Source organism: Sceloporus occidentalis, unplaced genomic scaffold (assembly GCF_023333645.1).
Source record: "Sceloporus occidentalis isolate IW3139 unplaced genomic scaffold, rSceOcc1.0.p SCAF_9, whole genome shotgun sequence".
Taxonomy (NCBI): Eukaryota; Metazoa; Chordata; class Lepidosauria; order Squamata; family Phrynosomatidae; genus Sceloporus; species Sceloporus occidentalis.
The window spans coordinates 5384891-5410534 of NW_028316989.1; the positions used below are offsets into that span (position 1 = coordinate 5384891).

The 25644-nt window shown below is 40.2% G+C and overlaps 1 protein-coding gene across 1 annotated transcript; it reads left to right on the forward strand.

The window, feature by feature from the left end:
• The first annotated feature begins 916 nt into the window (after window positions 1–916).
• On the forward strand, window positions 917–16506 carry BNIP3L (BCL2 interacting protein 3 like). Its single transcript, XM_089537517.1, has 6 exons — window positions 917–1087; window positions 7080–7260; window positions 9915–9987; window positions 10791–10894; window positions 11664–11813; window positions 13582–16506. Exons 1-6 carry the CDS (start codon window positions 988–990, stop codon window positions 13628–13630), a joined length of 657 nt encoding a protein of 218 aa, XP_089393643.1. The 5' UTR covers window positions 917–987; the 3' UTR covers window positions 13631–16506.
• The last annotated feature ends 9138 nt before the right edge of the window (window positions 16507–25644 follow it).

Consider the following 25644-nt stretch of genomic DNA (forward strand, 5'->3'; position numbering starts at 1 on the left):
TCAGTCTGTGGAATCAGTATCTAGAGAGAGATTTGTAGTGCCTTTGAGACTCACTAAAATAAGTTGGCAGCATGAGCTTTTGTAGACTAAAATCCACTTCCTCAGATACATTTGGTTTATGAAGTTAAGGTTATTACTATTTTTATTATCTTTTAAAAATGTGTTTTATTCTTTTAATAACTATCTGTTTTAATACTGTAATGATTTAATTTTAATGTACTTTTTTCTGTGTTTTAAATGTTTTTAATGTTGTGAAGCCGCTCTGAGTCCCACTTCAAGTAAATATAATAATAATAATAATAATAATAATAATATTGTTACTTCATGCAAAATAAATTACTTAAGCTGTATGTGCAAAGCCTTTACATATGGGGTTCATTTGGATACTTTGGATGCATCTGCACTGCAGAATTAATCCAGTTTGAAACCGCTTCAGCTGCTCTGGCTCAATGCTATGGAATTCTGGGATTTATAGTTTTGTGAGGCATTTATCCTTCTTTATCAGAGAGCTCTGGAGGCCGTAATAAAGTACAAATCTCAAAATCCCTCAGCATAAGAACCGTGGTAGTTAAAGCGGTGTCGAAGTGGGTTTATTTCTACAATGTGGACTCCTTAAAAGACGACAATCCCAAAATCTGCCTAGCAACACCGCGGCGCCTGCGCACTACAGAACGGAGGGTTTTCCAATTAAGCGGAGTGCGCATGCGTAAGAGCACGACAGAACGGCCACCTCAGCAGCTGCCTGGACAGACATGCGCAGTGCCGCCTCGGCCGCCACACCCCCTTCCTCTCCGAGAGGCGTACGTGAGAAGCGTCAGGCAGGAGAAACTGGAGTGGGCGTGGCTTCCTGGCGCGCTTGCGCAGTAGCTGCCGAGGGGCGTGACCACCCCTGTTTTCGCGCATGCGCACTGCGCGCGCCGCGTTGTTTTTGTTGTTTTCCCTTCCTTCGCTGGCTCAGAGGGAAGAGGAGCCCCGCGTCAGCTAGGGATGATGTCTTCCCCTCAGGGGTCGCCTCAACACCAAGAACAACACAATAACAACAACAACCCGCCGCCGGAAGGGACGCCCAGCGAGCCAGGCCTCAACAGTGAGTCGAAAAGTTCAGTTTGAGGGGGAAAGAGGGAGGAAAAGAGAGAGTGTGTGTCTGCGCATGCGCGGGGGGCAGGTAAGGGGCAATGGCTTACTTTCAAGAAAAGGTGAGCAAAGGGCCCCCCTCCTCCCCCCGTTCGCTCGCGCTCGCTCCTGATTGGCTGGATGCCCAGCCGCGCGAGGTGCGTTTGGCCAATGGGAGGCGAGAGAGCCGTGGAGAAGGGAGGGGGCGTTCGTTTTGAGGAGGAGGAAAGGAAGATGGGGAGGGGGCCCCTAAACAAGTCCCCGGATGTTATTGTCCTTGTTGCTTGTCTCCAAGTTGTTTACCGTTTATGGCGACCCCAAGGACCCTGAGCCTGTCACGGGGTTTTCTTGACAAGGGTTGGGTTTTTAAATTCATTTAATTGATTTGAGAGAGTGACTGGCCCAAGGCTCTGCAACATTTGAACCCTGGTCTCCAGAGCCAGTTGCCCAAGGCTCACTCTTCCCTCTTTCTATTACTATTTGTTTGTTTATTTGCTCTCAGAGCGGCTTACAGATAGTTATTGCACAGATATAGGATTATGGGGGACAGGGATCTAGGAGTCCAAGTAGACCACAAGTTGAACATGAGTCGACAGTGTAATGCGGCAGCGAAAAAGGCCAATGCGATTCTGGGCTGCATCAATAAAAGTATAGTGTCTAGATCAAGGGAATTAATAGTGCCACTCTATTCTGCTCTGGTCAGGCCTCACCTGGAATACTGTGTCCAGTTCTGGGCACAACAATTCAAAAAGGACGTTGAGAAACTGGAGCCATGTGTCCAAAGGAGGGCGACTAAAATGGTGAAGGGTCTGGAAACCATAAAGCCCTATGAGGAAGGACTCAGGGAGCTGGGGATGTTTAGCCTGGAGAAAAGAAGGTTAAGAGGTGATATTATAGCCCTGTTTCAATACTTGAAGGGATGTCATGTTGAGGAGGGAGCAAGCTTGTTTTCTGCTGCTCCAGAGAACAGGACCCGGAACAATGGATGCAAACTGCAGGAAAAGAGATTCCAGTTCAACATTAAGAGGAACTTCCTGAGAGTAAGGGCTGTTCGACAGAGGAACACACTCCTTCCTCGGAGTGTAGTGGAGTCTCCTTCCTTGGAAGTCTTTAAGCAGAGGCTGGATGGCCATCTGTCCATAGGGATGCTTCAATTGAGAGTTCCTGCATGGCAGAATGGGGTTGGACTGGATGGCCCTTGAGGTCTCTTCCAACTCTATGATTCTGTGTTTCTATCCCGCCTCTTCAATAAAGATCAAGACAGCTTACATCAGTACAAAACCATACAACACAATAAAATCCCACTATCCCCTCCTTTCTTAGAGCAATCCACACAATTACAATACAACAAACTGTAATAAAACACAGCAAAAATCATAAAACCTTCAGCCTTAAAGTCTCTCAGAGCAGCTTACAGATAGTTATTCCGGACTGTTCCCTGCTTACAGTCTAAAAAAAGACATGACACAAAAGGAGAGGGAATGGTGGTGGAGAAGAGGATCAAGCCCAGCGGCTCTTCTCTCCCTCTGAGGCCTGGACCAAGGCAGATGGACTGGAGGGAGGGTCCTTCCTTCTTCTTGCTCCCAATGGGTTCCCATGGCTCTACAGGGATTTGAACCCTAGTCTGCAGAGTCATAAATCCAATGCTCACTCTGGATACCTTTCCTAGGATTAATGCCTTTTCTAGTGAGTCATTCCACCTCATGATGTGTCCCTCTGAACAAACCTTGCCAAGAACGACCCATGATAGGTTTGCCTTAGGGTCATCATAAGCTGGAAATTACTTGAAGGCAGACAACAACAGTGTTGTCGTTTAAGTTGTGGTTTTAATGTATATTTTTTGGTTCCGCATAAACGTTACTGTTTCAAGATGTTTGCTATGGTGGCCCTTTTGACGTAAGGGCAGAAATAACAATAGTAATAATAATACTCAGCATCCTCAGCCGACACATCCAATAAATATTAATTTATTTCTCTTAACATGATAAGTTTGAAGTATGAATACACAGCGAAACTGATTCCCATGATTAAAAAAACAGCTGCTGAATTGGAAGAAGCAAAAGTAAAGTACACCTCGTCTCCACTGCCTCCATTGAAAGCGCTTTCTTGAGCCAATTGCCAGAAGTTTTGTGTGTTTGTGCCTTCAAATTCCCTGTCGATTTATGGCAACCCAATGAATGTCATTGACTGCCTAAGTAAAAAGATGTTTGCCTGCTGTGGAAACACAAGTCCAGGAGCGGGAGTTAACCTAGCTTCCTTTGAAAGGGAGTTTCACGGTGTGGGAAAAGACACCAAGGATGCCTTGGAGGTTATATAGCCCATCAACATTTGGTGCCTGTGGGTTTTTCACTCTCTTTAAAGATGGTAGATACAATCCATTTAATTATTTTCAGGGTTGATTTGCTTGCCTTTATTCCTTACGGCTTCATAAGATGGCAAACGCTCAGCCTCTTAAGAGCTAGCTGGGATCAGAAGCATCAGTGTGTGTCTGTTTCGCCTCTTAAACAACACAGCTGTATTTTTTGTCACTGAAAGTTTGTGTCTATATTAAAAGCTGATTTTTCTGCCCTCACAACCCTAAGGTAATACATAATTTCTAAAATGATAATAGTAACAAATAACACAGCTTGTTTACAGATATTTTGTGCTATTTTATTGGGCAATGTTGCATTTGCTTTTCTTTGCTTTTCCTCCATCAATTGCATATCAGGTCTTCTAACTTCAATTAAAGTGGTTTCATGTCAGTTTGGCTTTCAAAACATATTCTAGTTTGGATTATTTTTGATCTTTTACTTTTAAATAATCCCTTCTTTTACCACTGATATGATTCATCAGTGTTAAAAACAACTGTCCTCCGTCAGACTAAAGAAGAAAAGGGTATAAATTAAAAAGGCTAATTAAAGTGGTGTCAAGATGGATTATTTCTTCAGTGCGAATGCAGCATGAAATATTTGGATCTGTAACTTTCCTGGAATGAAATGAGTCAAGTAGTTGAAGTCATCAGACAAGTAGGAAGCAGCCCTTTTGAAAGGAAGGCTGTCAGGTGTAAATGATAAAAGGGAATTTTGCTCAGGAGGAGCTATGGATGGAGCTCATGAATTGATGCTAAGGAAGGCTTCATGAATTAAAGCCAAGGAGGCAGGAGAATACTGGCTAGAAAAAGAATGGAGCCTTGGAAGAGAACAGACCAAATGCTCTTTCTGTGTGCGTCTTGTGTCTGAATATAGAAGGAGCATTATAGCAGATAGGAACTGGGAGCTTGATGCTGCGTTCCTAAGCAGACTTGGTGTATTTCACTAAAACCAAGCAAGTGTAATTTGACTTGGGCTTTAGTGGCTAAGTAAGAACAAATTATAATGGACGGTACATTCTGAAGGGCAAATAGGAGTCAAGCGGTGAAGTCAGATGGTATGGACTGAAACAACCGTGTATTGACATGTCTCCCTGGAATGAGATCTTTTATGTAATTACTGGCAACCTCAAGTTTGATGGAGAAGGCTACAGCTGGGATGCTGAGGAGGAGCTGGAGTGTGAGAATGAGTTTATTCAGCAGCTGAGTTTATATTACTGAGGTGTACTTGTTCTTTTCTATACCCGGCCTGTCAGCTGGTCCACTGTCATCTTTTGTTTGTGGATCAGACTGAGCTAAAGTCTGGATTCTTGATCATGTCACACACTCACAGACATGTGCAGTTATGCTTCAGAGGAGGCCTTGCCTAAATGTCCTATTTGGGTTTTTTACCTTCTCCCCTTATTTGAAGCAGTTGCACATTAAATGTGTAGAACTCTTCGATAGTAAGGCTTTTGAAGACTGGAGCTGACATTTGTGTGTGTGTGAAATACAAGCTATCAAGGTGCAGAGGAGCAACTTAGGGAGCTGGGTATGTTTAGCCTGGAGAAGCAAAGGTTAAGAGGCGATTTGATAGCCCTGTTGAAATATTTGAAGAGATGTCATGTTGAGGATGGAGCAAGCTTGTTTTCTGCTGCTGCAGAGAATAGAACAGTAGGACATAGAGCCAATGGGTTCAACTTACAGGAAAAGAGATTCCGCCTAAACATTAGGGGGAATTTCCTGACAGTAAGAGCTGTGGACAGTTGGGAAAGTAGTGGATTCACCTCTTTGGGAGTTTAAACAATGGCTGGATGGCCATCTGTCGGGGGCCATTTGATTGTGAGTTCCTGCGTGGCAAAATGGGGTTGGACTGGACAGCCTTTGTGGTCCCTTCCAGCTCTAGGATTCAATGATTCTAACATTCTTGAATATTTAATTAAGTTGGAAATGCACATTACATGTAGTTTTAACAGAAGCGTTTTTTAGATATTTCCAGACATCCCATTTTTTCTGCTGAAAAATGCTCTTAAGCTGCTTTCTGGAGTTGGGAGTGTAGGTACCTGTACTTTCCCCTTTTATGGTGGGGATAAAGCCAGCTAAAGTAGGCATTTATCAGCAGAGTAAACCACGTCGGAATTTCTCCCCCCCCCCCCCCCCCGCCTCTGTTCTTAGTTACAATTCTATATCCAAATACATAACAGAGTCATGAAAGAGAACCACATTGCTAAATGGTTGTATAAAGATGAGGAATGTGGAATCCTTTGCACGGCTGCTATAAAAATAACAAGGCAAGAGTTGAAAGGGAATGAGGAGAAGTTGTAAAGTTCTGATTAATAACCTCATGCTGACTTCAGATTAATGCAAGGCCTGTGAGAGAGAAAGGAAGAAAGGTGCCTTCAGTAGATTCTGTGATAATGTATCATAGTACTGTATATCCTTCTCATTATAATTGATTTCTAAACGTCTTCCTTTGGTAAAAGATTGTTGTATTCATTTTACAAATAAGGGAATGGTTTTGGGAAATCACAATTTTGTTCATTAATTTCTAGTAAAATTGCATACATTGTAGGTGTTTAAACAAGCCTGTAAGCATATAGGGAAACAACTACAAAGGTTTGCAACTGAATGCAAAGCCAACCCCAACTTCCCCATAGCTCATGGGTTTGATTCATGTCTAAGTTTTCCATTATTAAAAAGCTGTACATCTGCACTAATTTCCTGTCCACATTCCTTGAAAATGTAGAAAGGATAGAGTTAATAACTAAACAATAATGTCACTCCACATGGTCCAGATTCAAGTCTCTGTTTTTGGATGAAAACACTATTTCTGGTATAAATTCCACTATAACGCATAATGTATGGTATTTGTAGTATTTGATATACATATAAGCTCTACGCTCAAAGAAATGTACATAAGTTGTTGGTTTTTAATATACTATATTAGATGATAAAGGAAGGACCATATCTTCAGTTTCAGATATGTTAATCCTAGGACAGATACATAGGCTAGGTGTTTAGAGTCAAAGTCTGAACATGTCATCATCCCCCATTCTTGAAGTAGCAAACAGTGTACCTGAGAGGGGTTGGCGGGTGTATGTTTGCCTTTCTAAATCCTTAAACTTGGGGAATGTCTTGTCTATCTAGACTGTCTCCAATTTCCCCAAGTATTCAACCCCTGTTGATTGAAATCATATGTCTGAGCATAGTAAAGGAGCCAATATAATTGTGTAGAATTGCAAGCAAACAAAACATACTCTGTGCCTACTTGTGGAAGGCATAGTGGCGATTTCTGTAAACAGCAGTGTCTGCATTTCTCTTGTTCCCAATCATAGAAGCTGTTGCTGTGCCTTCCACAAATATGCATATCCAAAATTACCAACCATACAAATAGACCCTGCTCCGTCCCTTGAACAGTTATGTTCATGTAGCTAATTCGTAGTACACATATCAGCATTTCAGAAGCAGTTTAAAATGCTGCTTTGTAGATAAAGGGGAGAATAGGGGCTGCTGTCTGTGGATGTTTTCCTTGTGTTTATCTAAATTTGCCATGGCTGCATTTTTCTGCAAGTACAAGATAAGCCTTTGCTGGGTTTTGGTTTCACAGTTTCTGATGAAACATTTGACTATTCAACAGGTTCCTGGGTAGAGTTGCAAATGAATGGAAATGGCAATGACAATGGCAATGCAAAAAATGGAGGCCTGGAACATGTCCCTTCTTCATCTTCTATCCATAATGGAGACATGGAGAAGATACTTCTAGATGCTCAGCATGAGTCGGGGCAGAGCAGTTCAAGGGGTAGTTCCCACTGTGACAGGTAAGAATGCATGTTATGTCAAATTATTTGGAATTTCTTCTTATTATTTGTTTAAGGATTTATTATCCCCGATTTCAGTTAAAAAAAACTCTTCCAGAACAGATTACAGATATAGTAGTCCCTTCTCTAAGGCTTGCAGTCTAAATTTTATGCTGTGGTACACAAGGAAGAGAGGACGGGGAGGAAGAAAGAGGAAAATCAGGTTTAGATCCAAATCTTAATATGGGTGGCATGGACCATTTATTTAGTAAGTTTACTACCTTTTATGTGCATTTTCCCCTATGTATTTACTTTTGGCACTAAATCTAGGGTATGCTACAAATAATGTTAAGGAAAAATTTTCCTTTGGTTTCTAGAGTCACATTTAGCATTATCTGACATAGCTGTAATTCTGAAGGACTGGAAAATAAATACGCAATTGGGTGATACCCCTGCAAATGGACAGTTCTTTGTGGTCTCTGTAACTCACACATAAGGGATTCTCTGCACCTGCACACACGGTCTTTTTGGCTGAGCACCCTACCCCCGTACTGCCTAGTTTGTGTGTTAGCTACTCTTCCATTTGTTTTTTTCTGGACATTTCCCCAGTTTGTGGCATCTACAGCATACCTTAGGCATTTCTCCTGTGGAAAGATCTTCCAGATGGATGGCCATTTTAAGTGCCTCCTTTGCTTGGAGGAGACCCATGTTTGGATTAGTGTTCCCATTGTAGAGCCTTTTCCCACCAAGCCCATCAGAATAGGCCTTCGTATTTTAAAGCCCTTCTCTGGGAGTTGACTGATAACACGTTGGATCTCACTACCCAAAACAGGCCTCTTTTCACAGCTTCTACAGGCATTGCTTTGCATTATGTATTACCATTGGCTTCACCATCTACTGTATCAATGAATCATGCTACTACCAACAAAAGTTCCCTCACTCATCAGGGAACCTAGGTGCCATCAGTTTCAGATTCAGCCCAGTCCTGCTCAGAGTCATTGGTGCCATGTGTATTCATGCAGGTGCCATATGAAGTCCGTGTTGCTTCAAAGAAAGGAAAGAAGGCTTCTGACAATTCTTCAGATGGTAAGATGAAATCCCAAGTCTGCTGATGTTTCTTCTGATAACCCATCCTCTCATTGGAAGAGATCCAAGTCTGTTCATGTAACTTTGGCTCGTCTGAAGGAGCCAGATACACCAATGACATGCTGTCGATCTGATGGTAGCATATATTCCAGTTATTCCAGTTGTTGTTAACCCTGATAATGTGGGTTCATTAGCCTCACCATTGGCATCTCTTTCACATCACTCTCCATCAGCTGCCTCTTCTAGATCAGCCATCTTCCACTAGTTGGCCTCAGCAGGTGTGTGGCCATTGGCTCCTCCTCTTCCTCTTCTTTCACAATCTTCGCTCCTTGGATCCCATTTTGGGAGAAAGGCAATAAATACTTAAATACTTAACCAATAATAAACCACAGGCTCTTCCATTGGCATTTCAAGAGGAAGGCCCCACAGCAGTCTTTTCCCTCTGTGACTCTTCCTCCTTCTGATGTTCAAAAAGATCTTTCATTAAATGGTTAGCGCAGCTGCAGAGAATCCCATATGTGCCACAGATGACCATGCTAAAAACCAGTTACAAGTAAACAATGTGCTTTTTTAAAAATAAGCATATTAATGTAATCCCTTTCCTCTGTTTCTCTGTATTACAGTATGAGTGCTTTGGGGTAGGGACATAATTGTAATAATAAGATGGTAATGATAGGGCTGGGAAGTGTCATACCTGTGGTTTGTGAAGTGCCCTGTACATCCTTACGGCTGTTACGAGTCATTGTGGTTAAGCTTTTAACACGTTCCTTTACAGTTTTAATATGTTGACATTAACTGGCAGTAAACCATGGTTAGTAAAGTAGTTTAACCATTATCTTTTTTCATACAACTGATGGTCTAGATAGAACCAGAGAGCAACCTAGTTCAGTCCTTTATCTTTGAGGTAGGGTCTTTGATGTGTAAATGCACATCTGTGCTCCAGATTGCACTTTTTACCTTTTATGAAAAGTAGTTTTTGAAGCATCCTAAATTACCTGATACCAGGAATGAAGAAAAACCTCTCTAGTTAACACGTTAAGTCTGACCTGGAAGGATGTTGTCTTATTTCCAAGACACTGAGCCGTTTACTTTTTTAAAATGACATTGATAGAAAGTCCTGTGAAATTGGAATTGCTGTTAGCCTGGTATGGCAAAGCTGGCCTTGTATTAACCAGAAGGAAGAACCAGTAAATTAACTGGTTAGCTGCTCAGTCACATTTGTACTGATATTATTTTGTTCTCCTGCATACACAATGAGTACTGGCAGCTTAGCAAACAACTCACTCAGTTTTTTGGTCCCATGCTTTGGCTTGTCTCCCAGATTCCCTATCGTTGCATTATCCTAGGTTTCTTTCACCTATTGCCTGAGGTTCATATGTGAATTTGTTGTTGTTTTGTAGGAAAAAAGGAACACACCTTTACTAAAAATAACATGATTGTCTTGTCTGCAGCACTTTCTCATAAGTTCATTCTGTAAGATATTAAAAGAATATGTTTATACAAAAAAAGTATAAATAGTAATCTAACAAAATGTTCTATGATTTGGTTTTTTAGTAACAGTAACAAGATTATCTCACTTTATTTTCCAGCCCTTCTCCTCAAGAAGATGGACAAATAATGTTTGATGTGGAAATGCACACAAGTAAAGACAATAGTTCTCAGGTACTTATCCTATGATTTGCAAACATAATTGTATTTATTTATTTAATATGCTGCTTTTTATAGATTATTTATTTATATATGCAAGCTAGATCTGTGTAGCATTGTTTAAACTATCTTCTAACAAAGAATTATAATTTCCTTGAACCTTAAAAAATGCCATAATCTAGGTTTGGGGTTTTTGCATCATTGAAGACACATTTCCATTATGTATGGAAAAGCAAAGTATCTGTGATCTTAGAAAAGAAGTCTGCATGTTCAGATAAATCTATATAAAATATAATTGGGTTGAGTCTCCCTTATCTGGAATGTTGAAATCTGAAATATTCCAAAAACTGAAACTTTTTTCATGCGTGGCTGAGATAGTGACTCATTTTCTTCCTGATGGTACAGTGTGCATAAACTTCGTTTCATGCACGAAATTATTTAAAAATATTGCACAATTTTACTTTTAAGCTATGTGTATAAGATGTATATGAAACATAACTGGATTTTTTGTTAGACTTGGATCCCAACTGCAAGATATCTCATTGTGTGCGTGTGTATGCAAATACAGGTATTCTGAAATCCAAACACTTCTGGTCCCAAGCATTTTGGATAAATGAGACTAAACAGATATATGCATCTGTTTGGATTAGATTTAAGTTTGTTCTAGTCAATACCTTTTGTTGGCCTAAACGTTTATGTAGATAATCCAGGAGTTCCAGAAATGTTTTTGCTTATTTTCCAGCCACGTTTGCAATAAGCAGAACAGGAAGGATCTGGGTGTGTTATAAAGTCTGTCCCCTCTATATTTATATTTTCAGTCTGAAGAGGAACCAGCTGAAGGAGAGAAGGAGGTGGATGTTCTGAAGAAAAGTGCAGACTGGGTATCAGACTGGTCAAGTAGACCTGAAAACATTCCTCCCAAGTGAGTTGAAATCTGTACTAACAAGTACCAAGAATTCCTTCACCAAGAAATAATAGCTTTTGCAGTAAAATGTGAAGTGTTGTTCTCAAAGAAGAAAAAGAATCACTACAAAAAATTCACTTTAGAAATAGTTAAATTAGTTCTCTGTTTTGCAGGTGTTCCCCAAAAGTATAAACAGCCCTACACTTAATGTTCATCCCATCATTGTTTACCTACATTGCAGAGCGGCTCTTCATAGGATTCCAATAGAATCTTTGCTTTCTGTGGCACATCAGATAAACCGTAGCTAGAAGACTTTAAGCAGATATATTTCTTCTCTCCCCCAAATGCTTCACATGAAATCCACCAACTTGTATGTTTCTCTGGTTCTCATCATCCTAGTGATCCATTGTGTTCACATTCTGTATTCTAAAAGGTATCTACTGGAGATAGAAAACACACTGAGTTGCTGTGGCACACTTTATAACCATACACTCCCCTTAGTACTGGATCTTTTGTTCTTAAAATATACAATGTTTTGTCATGTCAACTTAATTTGTTGTTAAAGTCTTGGTGTATATTTTAAGGGCAAGAAACATCACTGTCTATGTTCAAAAAAGCAGTGTTTCCCTCAGTGCCTTCTGTCAGGTATTCTAAATCTGTCCAGTGCCGTTCTGTTATCTTACATTACCCTCACAACTCCTGCATTTTGATATTACTGTCAGATGTATTGTTTTTTAATACCCAAATTAATTATATTCTAAAAGCTGCCATACTTTACTTTTACTAGGGAATTTCACTTTAGACATCCTAAACGAGCAGTATCTTTAAGTATGAGGAAGAGTGGAGCCATGAAGAAAGGTGGCATTTTTTCAGCTGAGTTTCTTAAGGTGTTCATTCCATCTCTGTTCATATCTCATGTTTTGGCTTTGGGACTAGGGTAAGTACTTGAACATATATTGGATGGCTAGTTTGCAGGAGTTACTTTCAGGAGCTTTTAGAGCTTTTTACTCCCGTGGGTCTAATAATCTAGTGGGAATTCCATTGTGTTTGAAGATAGGGTGGCAAGGTACTTGCATGCTGCCCAATTGCTGTTTAACAAAGCTGCAATTTAATAAGGGGTGTATTTGTTCAGGATGATAGGCATATTATAAATCAAGCCCAGAATGGTGGGTAGGGGAGACACTGCAGATATTTTCCCAACAGTAACTACAGTTCATTTTGAGTTCTTTGGATTTCTGTTTCTGATCTTGAGTAGGCAAAGGCAGGGTACAGAAATAAATTGCCAAAGCTTGGATATCTAACAGAATAAAGCTGTAAGAGAAAAAAAAAACATAAGTAGTCCTACCTTGATGCAAACTGGATTTGTGTTGCTTTTTGGGCAAGTGGAACAAAGAAAGGACTGCTGGTAGTCCTGCCTGTTTGCCCCTAAAATGACTCAAATGTCATTTGTTATATCATTTGGCGATAACTGTTTGAAAGGGCATGAAAGACAAGTTGTTTTATTTATACAGCACTATCTATGTTGTGTGCCTTCAAGTAGTTTCCAGCATATGGCGATCCTAAGGTGACTGAACCTTATTGCAGGGTTTTCTGAGGATGAGTGCATGTCATCGTCGCCAGGGTCACCCAGTGGGTTTCCATAGCTGAGCAGGGAATTGAACCCTGATCTCCTGGAATGTAGCCCAATGCTCAAACAACTACACTACATACAAGCATACAGATTTCACTATCTGGCTACTTTGAATTGTTTTGGAAATTGCCCAACCTGATAGCCTATTTTCATATTTTCCAGGAACATCACAACTGCTCTCCTTAAAAAGTTGAGCAATGCTGACAAGGACTTTAGAAACAGTGTGGTGTAATAGTTTGAGTGCTGGACTAGGACTCCAGTAGATCAGGATTTGAACCTCTTTTCGATCATGGAAACCTCCCTGGTGACCTTGCACAGATCAAACTCATGGCCTCCGAGGAAGGCAGTGGCAAAGCCTCTATAAAAAAATGCCATGAAAACCCTGTGATATGTTCACCTTCAGGTTGTAAAACTTCTTGAAGGCACACACAACAAGGACTTTGGTCCCAGGAATGGGGAAACTATTGATTGGGAATGGGTACACTTCAGACTTGTGGGATTGTAAAAATGTCTAAAATTATTATAATTTACAAACATCTGCTAAAATGCCATACAAATAAGTATATTTTGATGTGTGTCTAAGAGACAACCATAGGAAGAGAACCAAATTTCTAATGGGAGTTCTAATGGGAGGGTATACTATCATTGAAAATGCCTTGCTGTGCTGCTCTGGGGCACATCTCCCCAACTGTTTTAAAACTGCAGGATGGTTGGTAGGTTGTGATAATTACTCTTCTTTTCTTGGTGTCTGCTTCATCCATACCATGTGTATGCATTCATGATGATGGTATGAATCAGCGTGTAATAAATAATGGGCAACTGTGACCTCAAGATGTTTTTGTCCTATAACTCCAGTCATCCCTGGCCATTGGCTGTGCTTTCAGTCCAGATGTGGTGGGAGTTGTAGGCTGAAGCCATCTAGAGGATTGCAGCTGCTTTCCTGTCCTAAAGCTGTACTCAGTTGTATGAGTGATTGGCCTTGCAGTATGGATGAGAACACTGGAAAGTAAAGCTAAAATGTACTTGGAAACTAGAAGAATGTGTAATATACCAATATATTTTGCTTTCATTTCAGAATCTACATTGGAAAACGACTGACCACGCCTTCAGCCAGTACTTATTGAAAGAAGTTATGCACAAAACCTGGAAATCCTTGTGGTCTGTGAAGGTGTTAATGTCACACTAGTACAATTGAACTTGAGGGAATTTGAAGCATGACTCCCTTCCCTAGCCTCCACCTTGTTTTTTTTTACATATCCAAGTTCCAGTTACTCTTGGAATTCAGTATTGGAACTCTGTGGAGGTTTCTCACTAGTCTTTTCTTTTTCTCTAGCCTCCTTCCACATCCTGCAAGACACATCAGAGTTGCCTAACAGAGTTTACAGTTGCCTATACGTTGCAAGGGCTTCTTTCAGTGCAAAATGCCACCAGCAAATTATAATTTTGTCAGCGATGCTGTTGTCTCCACTTTACTACAGCAGGAAGTAATCTGCACAATGCATAATTGAACTGTTGAATATAACAGTCTCAGTTTTCTAAAAGCAACTGAGAATTAACTGAAGCTGGTTATAAAAATGAACTAAAAGTCTTTGGCAATTTTTTAAAAAGTAAGAATTGTAGGTAAATAAAGCATAGCTTTATTTTCAATTCTTCCAATGTTTTTGCTTTCGGAAAGCAAGAACTGCACAAAAATCAAAGCAGGATAAAAATCGACTCATCAGCAACTTTTAATACTTAGTAACTGTCATCATCTTTTCTATGAAGTAGTGAGTTTATTTCTGATAGAAAAACCAGTCCAACATCTATACAAATGTTTTTTTAAGGATTGCATTATTTGCATGTGAAGAAGCTTCTATTCTTTAGTGTTTTATTTAATGAAAGGTTTCCTTTTAAAAGTAGTTTGACTTGAAGTATTTTTGAAGTATTTAGACTCCATGTAAAAAGAGAATCTTATTTGTTCTGAAACCACTTTCAATTTACAAAGCTATGGTTGTTTCAGCAGCTACCTATGGCATCCTATCTGGGAAGAGTCTTGCAGTTTTATGAAACACAGTTAAATCTCTTTCTCTGGTTGAGTTTCATTACTGCCATTTTCTATTGTTTATTTTATAATCTAGTTAATATCTAAAATCCTATGGACCTATCACAAGGCAATCCAGGTGATACCTTGAATAGCTAGGTAGAAATCTCTTTAACAGAAGGACTCAGCCTTGTCCTTCAGATACATTTTTCCCCAAGACACAAAGCTTAGTTCCAAATTTGTTTCCACAGACATGGACTAGCAAATGTCCATCAGTAGATTTGCATTGGATTTTGGAACATGTAGCATGATTCTGAACGATCGTTTACTCTCTTTTTATATATATGACAGACTTTAATACTACATATTTAGGAAACTATCAGTAACTGTAAAACTAGCAAAATTCCATTGGCCATAGACTGACAGCAAAACCAGACTTAAATAAGAGTAAGCTAGCAAACCTTTGGAAATAGGTGCTCCTTTTCCCCATTTGCATCAGACTACTGAAAGTTTTTTGTCTTAAAGGCTTGGCCATGTGAGCATGATCACTTGTGCCAGTGAAAATAGGTGACCTTTATGAAGCAGAGAGGGTAAGCATGAAATATAGTCCTCAAGTATATTAATTTCTGTGGTCAGAATCCTGTTGGTTATACCTGGGTAATACTCCATTATGCTGGAGCAAGGCACATTTTGGAGTGGGGAGTGGATAGCAAGGGAAGCCAGTTCTGTTGCTAGAGAAAGCAGTTGCCCCAGCTCCTGAGCAGCTCAGGAGCCAACAGAGCAGCTTTCTCTCCTGACAGGAGATGACTTTCACTATCTCCTATCCCCAACTGCTGCAGCACGTATGGCCATTTAATCTCTATTGCTGCATCTCTGCCTGTGTTTCCACTACCACCTACAATGGTGTTGTTGTGATGACTAACAGGATTGTGATTGTAACACTTAAAAGCCTCTCTCTCTCTCTTTTGCTAATTCTGTTACAGTGTCTGAGACCCCACTTCCCTAGCTTTGAATGAAAGCACTTGTACATCTTGCAACTATGTATTTTTCCTGTGTGGGTAATTTTGACACAATTAAATACAATAAGGGTTTTCGGTTTGTGGGGGGGGGGAAATCAGACAACAAGCCTGAATAGTATTAAAAGCCTGATAGTACTTTCAGTGCCGATTCTTGTACTTTGCTTGTTTTATTAACCCAGTTAAAATATGGAATGAAATATATATGGAATTGGGACCATGTTAAAAGTAAAAAATAAAGCTTTGCTCCTTTCCAAATTATACAGTGATTAATCTGCAGATGTGGTGTGATAAATTGTGATGCATCTACATGTGTGACTAAACACCTTCGCTAATGTTTTTCAAGCAGCTGTGAGGTTAAAATTGCTGATGGATTTTGGTATTTGAATACCTGGTCACTGTCAAGCTTCTTGCTGTGCAGTGATATAAATCAGTATTTATTAGTAGCTAACTATAAGCTTGAAAGAGCTTGACTTGTTTTACTATGAAAATGGACCAGGTAGTTATAATTTGAAAAGGGGTTATCAAATATAAAGGTTTGTTTAAATAAACATTGTTAAATAGCTTTATACCTGTTTACAGTTTGGGGGGAAATGCAGGTCTTGTTTCTCAAATGATCGGTGAAAAACAGGACTTGAAAAGTTTGTACATATAGAATCATGCAGAAATGCGTAAACTCGCACATTAAAGAAAATGCAGCAGGTTGAACTGCATAACTAACAAAATAAAAAACCCATCTATTTCCTATTTTTAAAAACTCAAAACCGAAAAACTCTGTTGGAATTTACACTTTTTTTTAAAAGAAAAAGACATTGGTGAAATTATTGTAGTTAACTGAGCCAAAGTAATTAAGCATTCTTCATATTTAGTTAGCACTTTGTTACATTATTATATACAGTTTACAGTACTTGTATAAGTTGTAGTTATAAACATTTTGTGCCATTAAAGCTGTCATAAAACTGAATTTCTTCTGGTGGTTCTTACCCATCATATTTTACCAACATTTGGACATTTGTATTGGTTCAGTACATTATAAATGTCTCTTCCTATAGAAGAGGGAAGTATCTGTTCCTGAGATACTTGTGTGTAACTTGTTAACTGGATAAGTACATACTATAAGCATGATATGGCTAGTGGGAATGACTGCAACTCCTTGTTCTTACCACATAAAAGTTATAGATGAATGAATTGATTTAAGATTCTCTACACATTTGTCTTCTGAATGCATGTTTACAAAACAGTATTTTCTGTATTTTGATGGTAGTATTTTAGCTTTCAGCTAAAACCTTGATTTAAGTTTCACTTATGTGGAATTTAGTAGAACATAAAAAAATAAATACAATGGGTGGCAAATTGGGGATGATTTTATCCCTTTTGTTGATAATTGTTTATTTAGAGGTACAGATTTAATTTCATTGCAGCAACTGGTTATAACAACAACATTTCAGCCAACCGGTCATTAGGCAGCAACTAGTTATAGAAAATATCTTCTGGTGGCTACTATTTTATATTCCAGGATACATTGGCTTTTGCATTAGACCAAGGCATTCTGAATGGAAAATAGCTACCACTCTTTTCACACAAATGCCTCAGAACGATAGTTTCTAGGAGATTGTAGAGGAATTGAGGGATGGTTGCCCAAATTCATGCTGCTGAAGTTTTGCAGGAAAATAGAAGTAGATTTTAAGGAAACAAAAGAATACAAGAAAACAGGATAATAAAAAGAAGTATTGAATATCTTTAACAAAAAAAAAAAGACTTGCAAAACCCTAATCTGGGACAAGGAAGATGCTGGGTCCAAATCAGTACTGTATACTGTATGTAGATTTATCACCTGTATGGTATTTTTCACCTCGGCTTTTTATGATCTGACTTTCCTTTGCACAGTGAGGAGAAGAACCTAATATAAAGCAATGCTGTGTTTTATGTATTTTATTGGTCCTGACAAATGCACGGCACATCTTTAAACTATGCATGCTATTTTTGATGGTTGAATTGTCCATAGGGACAAAAGTTAAATGTGGTGCCTTTGGGTTCACGTTTTCTCCTTGACCGTAGACAATTGTTTGTTCGCCAGTTGCTAAGGAAGGGCAGGAGTAGGATAGAAGGGAAGCATTCCACATGGGATTTCTCCCTGGATTTCCTGGTGTGAAGGTTTTTCAGCATGCAAGCTTCCCCAATTGGCTGGGTTTGCAGTGGTCTGACAAGTGATGTCACTCCGGCCTTGCTTATTCACCAGATTTTTCAGGCTAGGCTCTTATCACCTCTTATTGAAAGAGACAGCAGTGGATTGGTGCTGAAAGGTAATCAGCCTTCTTTCCAACTGTGAGGCAGGCAGTGCTCGGCCGAGGACAGGAGCCTTTCAGAGCTCAGGCCAGGAATAAAATTAAGAATGAGTGGGATTTGTGACTGGAGATTATACTGTAGTATTTCCTGCCTTGAGAGTACAGCTGTTCTGGCAGGCTCCCCGGCTTCCATTTGACGCTGGCTAGGACAACGGTTTGTAGTCAACGCAAGGCTTCGTAGCAAGCCCTGCTAAATGTTGTTCTCTAAATCTGTATTCTTTGTGGAGTCAGTGGACAATTCTCTAAGGTGGATTTTATATAAACGGTGGTGGTGGCTGTTTTTTTAAAAAAAAATAGATTTACATTTCTGTTTGCTCAAGGAGTATATGGAGGTATCAAATAAGAATAAAATGCATTCCAGTTTTTCAATAATGATCACCTTCCAAAGTGGTGGCGGAGTTGTTAACTGGCCACGAGTCATCCCTGGTTCATGGCAACCCAGTGGATGAGACATCTCCAAGCCCCCCTTTCTAGATATTCTTTCTATGCTTAACTCTTGCAGATTCAGGCCATTGGCATCTGGTCTTCCTCTCTACTGCCCTCCACCTTTCCTAGCATTATTGTTTTTTCCAATGAGTCGTGCCTTCTCATGATGTGGCCAAAGTACAACAGCCTCAAATTGATCATCTTGGCTTCCACTGAGATTTTGTGCTGTATTTGCTCAAAGACCCATTTTTGTTTTGTTTTGTTTTGCTGTTCATGTTAGCACTCTTCTCCAACACCACATCTCAAATGAACTGATTTTCCTCTTACCTGCTTTCCTCATGTCCAGCTCTCACATCCGTACATGGTGATGAGGAATACAGTGGCTTGGTCAATTCTAATTTTAGTGTTCAGTTGTATATCTTCGCTCTTTATGATCTTATCTAGTTCCTTCCATAGCTTCCCTTTCCATTCCCATTCTTCTGATTTCTCGACTGCAGTCTCCATTCTGATCAATGTTTGATCCAAGAAAAGTGGAGGTGATGAAGAGATATCTCTCGATACAGTTTGGAAGAAACATTTCCCATGTGCTTATTGTTAGTTCTGAATTGAAAGATAGTTAAAACATCTTGAACTGTTCTTGCCTAGAGAGGAGGTGAGATATCCTTTTTTTTGGGGGGGGGGTATCCTCAAAAAGAGGCTGGCCAACTACCTGCTGGGGATGCTTTAGCTCGAGATCCTGTATGGAGCAAGGGGTTAGACTCCATGAGGCTCCTTCCAACTATGATACTATTCTTGTGGATTTAATTCCTATTCTTTCCATGTTATTTCTGCCTCTGATACCAAATGTTCTGTTAAACAAGAACACATCTATTTTGCTAACTGAGCTATACCTCTGCTTGGCCATGCCTCTGGGAGTTAGTCTATCTTCACTTGGGAAAGGTCTATTTCTGTTATATGAATGTATAGAACCTATCAAATAGCCAATGACATCCAGTCGCTTGGGGAATCTATCTATCTCAAAATGACTGGATAGCACTGGCTATTTGGTGGAGTTCATAAATTCATATAATAGAAATAGACCTTTCCCAAGTGTAGATGGCTTCTTAATATTTTTATGTGATTATGCGCATGTGTCTGCACATGTACAGACAATAGCAGAAAGAAGAGAGCCTTGGCCATTAATCCAAGGCAAGGAAATCTGTGGCATTCTTCAAGGACAGCAATTACTAACACCATTTTTGACCTCCTGCAGGGAGTGATGAAAACATGGTTGGTAGGTCACACATGACTAATATTTAATGCAGGCAGTGAGCCAAAGAACCTTAATGACAGACCCTGGAGGCCACGCTGTGAGTCTAGAATGCGTTTCAGACAAAACAATGTATGCTTCTTAAGAGGGCCTCCCTGAAGTGCTGCTTAGTATTTCATACTGCACCAGAGTCTGGTTTCAGTAGTAACAAGACCTTGGAAGGCAAACCCTATGAGTTTGGTGCTGGATGGAGCGATTCTAAGTAAAAATGAAATCTCATTCTAAGTGGGACTTAAAGGAAGCCTGGCAAGTCTCACCCCAGGTGACAGATGGGGAAGGGGCTAAGGTGTGGTTGCAGCAAGTGCAACCTGCACATTGAATGTGGAGGACCCAGTGTTGCCTTTATGGACTGGAGATGTATTGAGCCACATGGGCCAAACATATTTTTACTTCTTAGAGTTCGTACTCTTTTCTAATTGCTTCCCAACTTGATTTCCACCAAGCAGTAGACTTTTCATTATGTTGTACGACATACTAAATATCCTATAGCATTTATGTTTTGTGTCTCATCCCTGCTCAGCCATGGAAGCCCACCAAGTGACCTTGCGCAAGTCACACTCAGCCTCACAGAGAGGAAAGCAGTGGCAAACCCCTTTGGAACAAATCTGGCTGAGAAAACCCTCTGAGAGGGTCCCCATAGGTTGGATTCAGCTTGAAGGCACGCGGTGATAGCAGCAACCTTGTATATAGGTACTTACTGGAATTCTAGTGCAGCATATTAACACATTAAATATTACATGCTGGGAAAGCACAGCAGCTTTGCCCTGAGGGACGTAATGTGGTTTTGGCTCAGGTTGCACACATCTCTAAGACATTCTCACTTGCAGTGTTTCTTGTGGTTATCTGCCTGGAGGCAACTGCTGTTTACCTTGCTTGTTGGAGGCAACTCTTTTTTGTTTTCCCTTACCTTGATGTGGGTCCATACCTTTCCCCTATAAGTACCAAATATATACTCTTTTTAAAGACCACAGGCTTCTAAACTAATGGTTATAGGTCACTGGAAGAAGGAAAACAGCAGTATTACTAAATTGATGTGGAAGGAAAACAAGGTAGTTGCTTAAAGTATGGCCATTTCTCTGTTTTGGGAGGAGAGGAAGAGGAGGTAGTGGTGGTAGTAGTAATAGTAGTAGTAGTAGTAGTAGAATATTTGCATCCAGCTCTTTATAATGAGAGCACAGTATGGCATACAAATATAATTGAATGTAACGGTTTAAAACAATATCGAATTCAAAGCTATAAAAATAAATCAAGCTGGCTGAAACATTACTTAACAATTTAACAAATTAAAGTGGGCTAAAAGATTAAAAACAATGTAAAACCATGAACATGTGGATTAGGGGAAATATTAATTAGACGTAAAGGCTTTAATTTTTTTTAAAGGCCATGTTTTAGCCTGGCTGCTGCTTGGCTAATAGTAGTAGTTGCATCTGAGGGAGACTGGTTTGATTTATATCACTTCCTTCTCCCAAAATGGGACTCAAAGCAGATTATAAATATAATAGCTAAAGCATTATTTGACATGGCTTGAAGAGACAATGGTAAAAGTGGTAAAATGATAAAGGTGGGAGAAGCATCACCTAATTTAAAGCAAGTCCATTTTTCATTTGAAAAATAGTGGATTATTGAAAAGAAATAGCGCAGAGCAGAAAAATATGGGTTTATGCCTTCAGGTTGCCTTATGGAGACGCCATAAATTTTATGAGAGTTTTCTTAGGCAAGGAACACTCAGAGGATTTTAAGTCTCAATTTTGCCATTTCTTTCCTCTGAAATAATAATAATAATAATAATAATAATAATAATAATTTTTATTTATAGACCGCTATTCCACAATGATCATAGCGGTGTACAGTAAAATTGCAATACAATACAAAAAATTGCAAGGCCTCTCTCCCCCTCAAGATGGTGGTTGGAGGAGGGCTCTTTTTCTTCCAGGCCAGGCCTCTCTCCCCCTCAAGATGGTGGTCGGAAGGAGGGCTCTTTGTCTTTCCAGGCCAGGCCTCTCTCCCCCTCAAGATGGTGGTCGGAGGAGGGCTCTTTTTCATATATATATATATATAGGCTACAGCATCTGGCATTCACTGGCAGTCTCCCATCCAAGTACTAAACAGGACTGTCCCTGCTTAGCTTTCAAGTTCAGACGGGATCGTGTGCCTTAGAAAAATATATATACAACAATACACACACACACACGCAAAAGTCTTAGTATACATCATTAATTACATTTGTATCCTGCCTTTTTTCCTCTGCATGTCATGACTCTTTTTTTTTTTTTGGCTCCTTACTTTATCTTCACAACATCCCTGTAAAGTAGGTTAGGCTGAGAGGGAACTCCAAGTGGTTCAGGTTTACACTGAGTTTTATAGTTCAATGGAGACTACAAATCCTAATCAAACTCACTATCTGCATGGTATGAAATTGCAAAAACCTGCCCTCCCCAAAAATTGTATCCTATTGCTGTTGCTGCAGATCTCAAGGGGTTGGCACCATTTTTGATGGAAAAATGCAGAACTGCCACATATAGGTATTTTCAGTCATGAATGGGGCTGCTAGGACTGAAATATCAAGATCTTGGAAAAATTCAGGAATGTGTCTTCAATGCCAGCTGCCCAGGTTTTGGTTATTTTATGGGACTTGAGCATCCGTGGATTTTGGTATCCATGGGATTTCCTGGAAACAAACCTCAGCGGATGCCAAGGGCCCACTATATATGTTTTTGAGAATTGGGGGAAAGGTTGGCGTCAGGAGCTGAAGGCTCCCCTAGGCATAAAGGGGAGATTTGCCAAATGAAATGGGCCAGGATGAGCAGGAGAAAAATTGAACTCCCTTTAGTTTGAGCATTGAAGAGGCCAACGAGTCCCTCTGGGGTAATTGATTCATTATTTTCATTGTATTAACTAGCACATTAAGTAAGGTTCGGTGCACTAAAACCTCATTAGCAGGGGCAATTGGGGATAAGTACAGTGTGCTGATTCAAAGTGTTCTCATTGGGAACGTCACAGCAAAGGTGCTTTGGATGGACCGCCGTATTTTACCTGACCTACAGGATGCTTGGACCTACAAGAAGTGACCTCATGTGACTGGCCACCGTCGCTACTGTTCTTGGCATGATCTGACCCAGACCTGGTTGAAACTAAGGCCCCGTTGTTGTGTTTTCTATGTGGTGCAGGGCAGAATTCTGCCCTAAAATGTCAGTTTATTGTTTAGGCGATTAATAAATAACAAGGCTGATTAATTAGTTGTCCTGATGCCTCCTTGGCTTGGCTGCCTTATTGGCTCACAGACCTCCAACATCCAAGTCTCAGCATAAGTGCCAGTGCTATGTTCTTCCATCAACATTGTGTGGAATTCAGTCAGTAATCTAGATTTTAGGAACTGAAATCTGATGTCGATAAGAGTTTCAAATCCAGATCTGATGGATTCGAAACTCATATGAACCTTACATAGGAGCGGCCATAGGAAGGAAAGAGTAGATTGAGTGTGGCTCATTACTGGAGAGGCAGGTGGCAATGATTGAGATCATGGGTGAAACATTTCTGGCTCCCCAGATATTTTGGACTTCAATTCCCATAATTCCTTACCTTCCAATTATGATTCTACATTTTTAGCTGCATGTGTTTCAACTAGTGTAAATAATTTGAGGCCCAAGTGCTGAATGATGGAGTGAGTTCCTGTCACTAGTCCCAGCTTCTGCCAATCTAGAAGGTCAAAAGCATGCAAATAGCTAAATAGGTACCACTTTGTTGGGAAGGTAACAACATTCGATGCACTCATTCTGGCCACATGACCAGTGGTGTCGTCTTCGGACAACACTGGCTCTTCAGCTTAATAATGGAGATCAACACCACCCCTTACAGTCGGTTACAACTAGACATTCATTTCAAGGGACTGCCTTTACCTTTTTAAGCTGCCTTGCATCCCAGATTGTGGAAAAGGTGGATTATTGATGATGATGATCGTTATTATCATCATCAGCCCATCCCTATAAAGATAGCAAGTCATTGTGGAGCACACATGGCATGTAGGGTCAGGGCTAGTGGCAGGCCAAACCAAAGCCAAACATGGGTAGAAACAGAGTGCGCAGAGTTTATGAGACAGAAACAGCTCCATATGAGACTAGACTGGGGCTCTGCATGTGAACCGCAGGTGGGATTTAATGATGTGGATTTAATGATGACGGTAGCCTGAAAAACCAACCTGCCCTTGGTGAACAGAAAGGATTGGAGTATATATGATAAAGCTGAATAATTTTGTTCATTGTCAACAGAAACAGAGAGCAATCCATTCAATCCAAGTACCTTTGGAGGATTGAGATGTCATGGCCTCATTCTGTATTGCATTATAATTGTACGGGAAGCTTTTTTTCCCCCTCACAGTATTGTTTGGATGAAATTTGAAGCTAGGAAGGGCATTGCAAATTGACATTAATTACACATAATTAATTTCTAGAGCTGAGCATAGTATATAATGAATTATTCATGGCACATCCTTTGTTTCTCTTCTGTTGGGGAAGTGATCCTGATATCTTTTTTTCACACATTTGCGCCAAGCCATTTTGCTGAATAATATTTTGCTATCTGATTGAGGAAGAAGCATGGTATCTTTAGGGAGTGGGTCTGAAGTGCAGTCGTAGAGTACTTGCTTTGCATGCCAAAGAGCTCACCTTTACTCTCTAGTGAAAAGAATCAGAAAGTACATGAGGAGGGGACGTAAGCCAGTAAATTTGGCTGGAAAGTGTAGATGTGAAGTGGGAGACGTGATATGTGGACCATATTCATCACGCTATGCTTTGCTCACCCCCTGAACCACCAACCTTTGCAATGATAATGATAATAGTCCTCTTGGTCCCTATATAAAAGCTTCTAAATAGGTATACTCAGGATTCTGATCTTGCTTCTGTCACCTCTTACTTTTGCTTCTCAATCCTCAGCCATTTTTAAAAGCTTACTTCTGTTGTTGCAAAGCGAGTTCAAAGTGCAAAAGTAGTTTGCATTCAAATAACTCGGCAGCAGAGGAGAGACTAGATGGCTAGACCCTTGCCCTTCCCAGTAGGCACAGGCAAAAGCAAACTGCTGCAGTCTCTCCAACTTGTCTGTTCTTCCTCGCTGATAATATTTGAAGTTTTGACTGCACTCTGTTGCTGCTTGGCCACACTTGTCCTGATTTTCATCTGTGAAATGTTGGAAGGCATGCATCCAACAAAGGCACCTTGCCCACAAAATGAGGAATCGCCAGAGTTACATCTCACTTAGGATACCTACCCACCCACCCACCCTTGGACCATTTCAATTTCTGTCAGGCTTCTTGAATGAACCACATGCCAAAGTGCTTATTCATTTCTCCTCCAAGCTTTCTGTCTGGAAGGCAATGGCGAAGAGGACAAAAAAGAGAAATACATGAGAGGAAGGCTGCTCTTGACAGAGCCTACAAAGGCCTGGGTTTGATGACTAGTTTCCAAGGCAACTGGGCTTTCCTTGAAATAATTGCTGTTGCTGCACACACAGACCACCCTCCCTCCTCCATTTTGTGTGTGGGAAACTGCCCTGCATTTTGTTAGAAGAGGTATAGCTTCCTTTTCTTTTTTATAAAAAGGAACTGTGGATTTAGCATGTTTCTGAATGGAAGCAAAGCCCCAAGGCTTGTTCTCTTAGCACACTTGGAAAATAACCCGAATGTGTAGACAGATGTCCATGTTGGTCTATGGGAGTTAATTTGCCATCATACACTTCATTGGAAATCAAGCTGGTTGTTCTCCCTGTTCATTTGTGTGCATGGTTGAAAGGAACTTGTAAGGAACTAGTTACAAACCACCAATTAGTTGTGGTGGTTCCTTCTAATACACACGCACATCTGCACACACGCATACACACAGACAGACGCATGCAAAAAGTTAGTGAAATTCAATTAAATTATAGAGTGTGTGTGTCTGTGAACATACAAAATAAGAAAATTCAATTAAGCTCCATTTCCCTTCAGGTGAGTCTGTGGAAGGGATGCAAGGATTGCAAAGATAGGTTCAAGGGC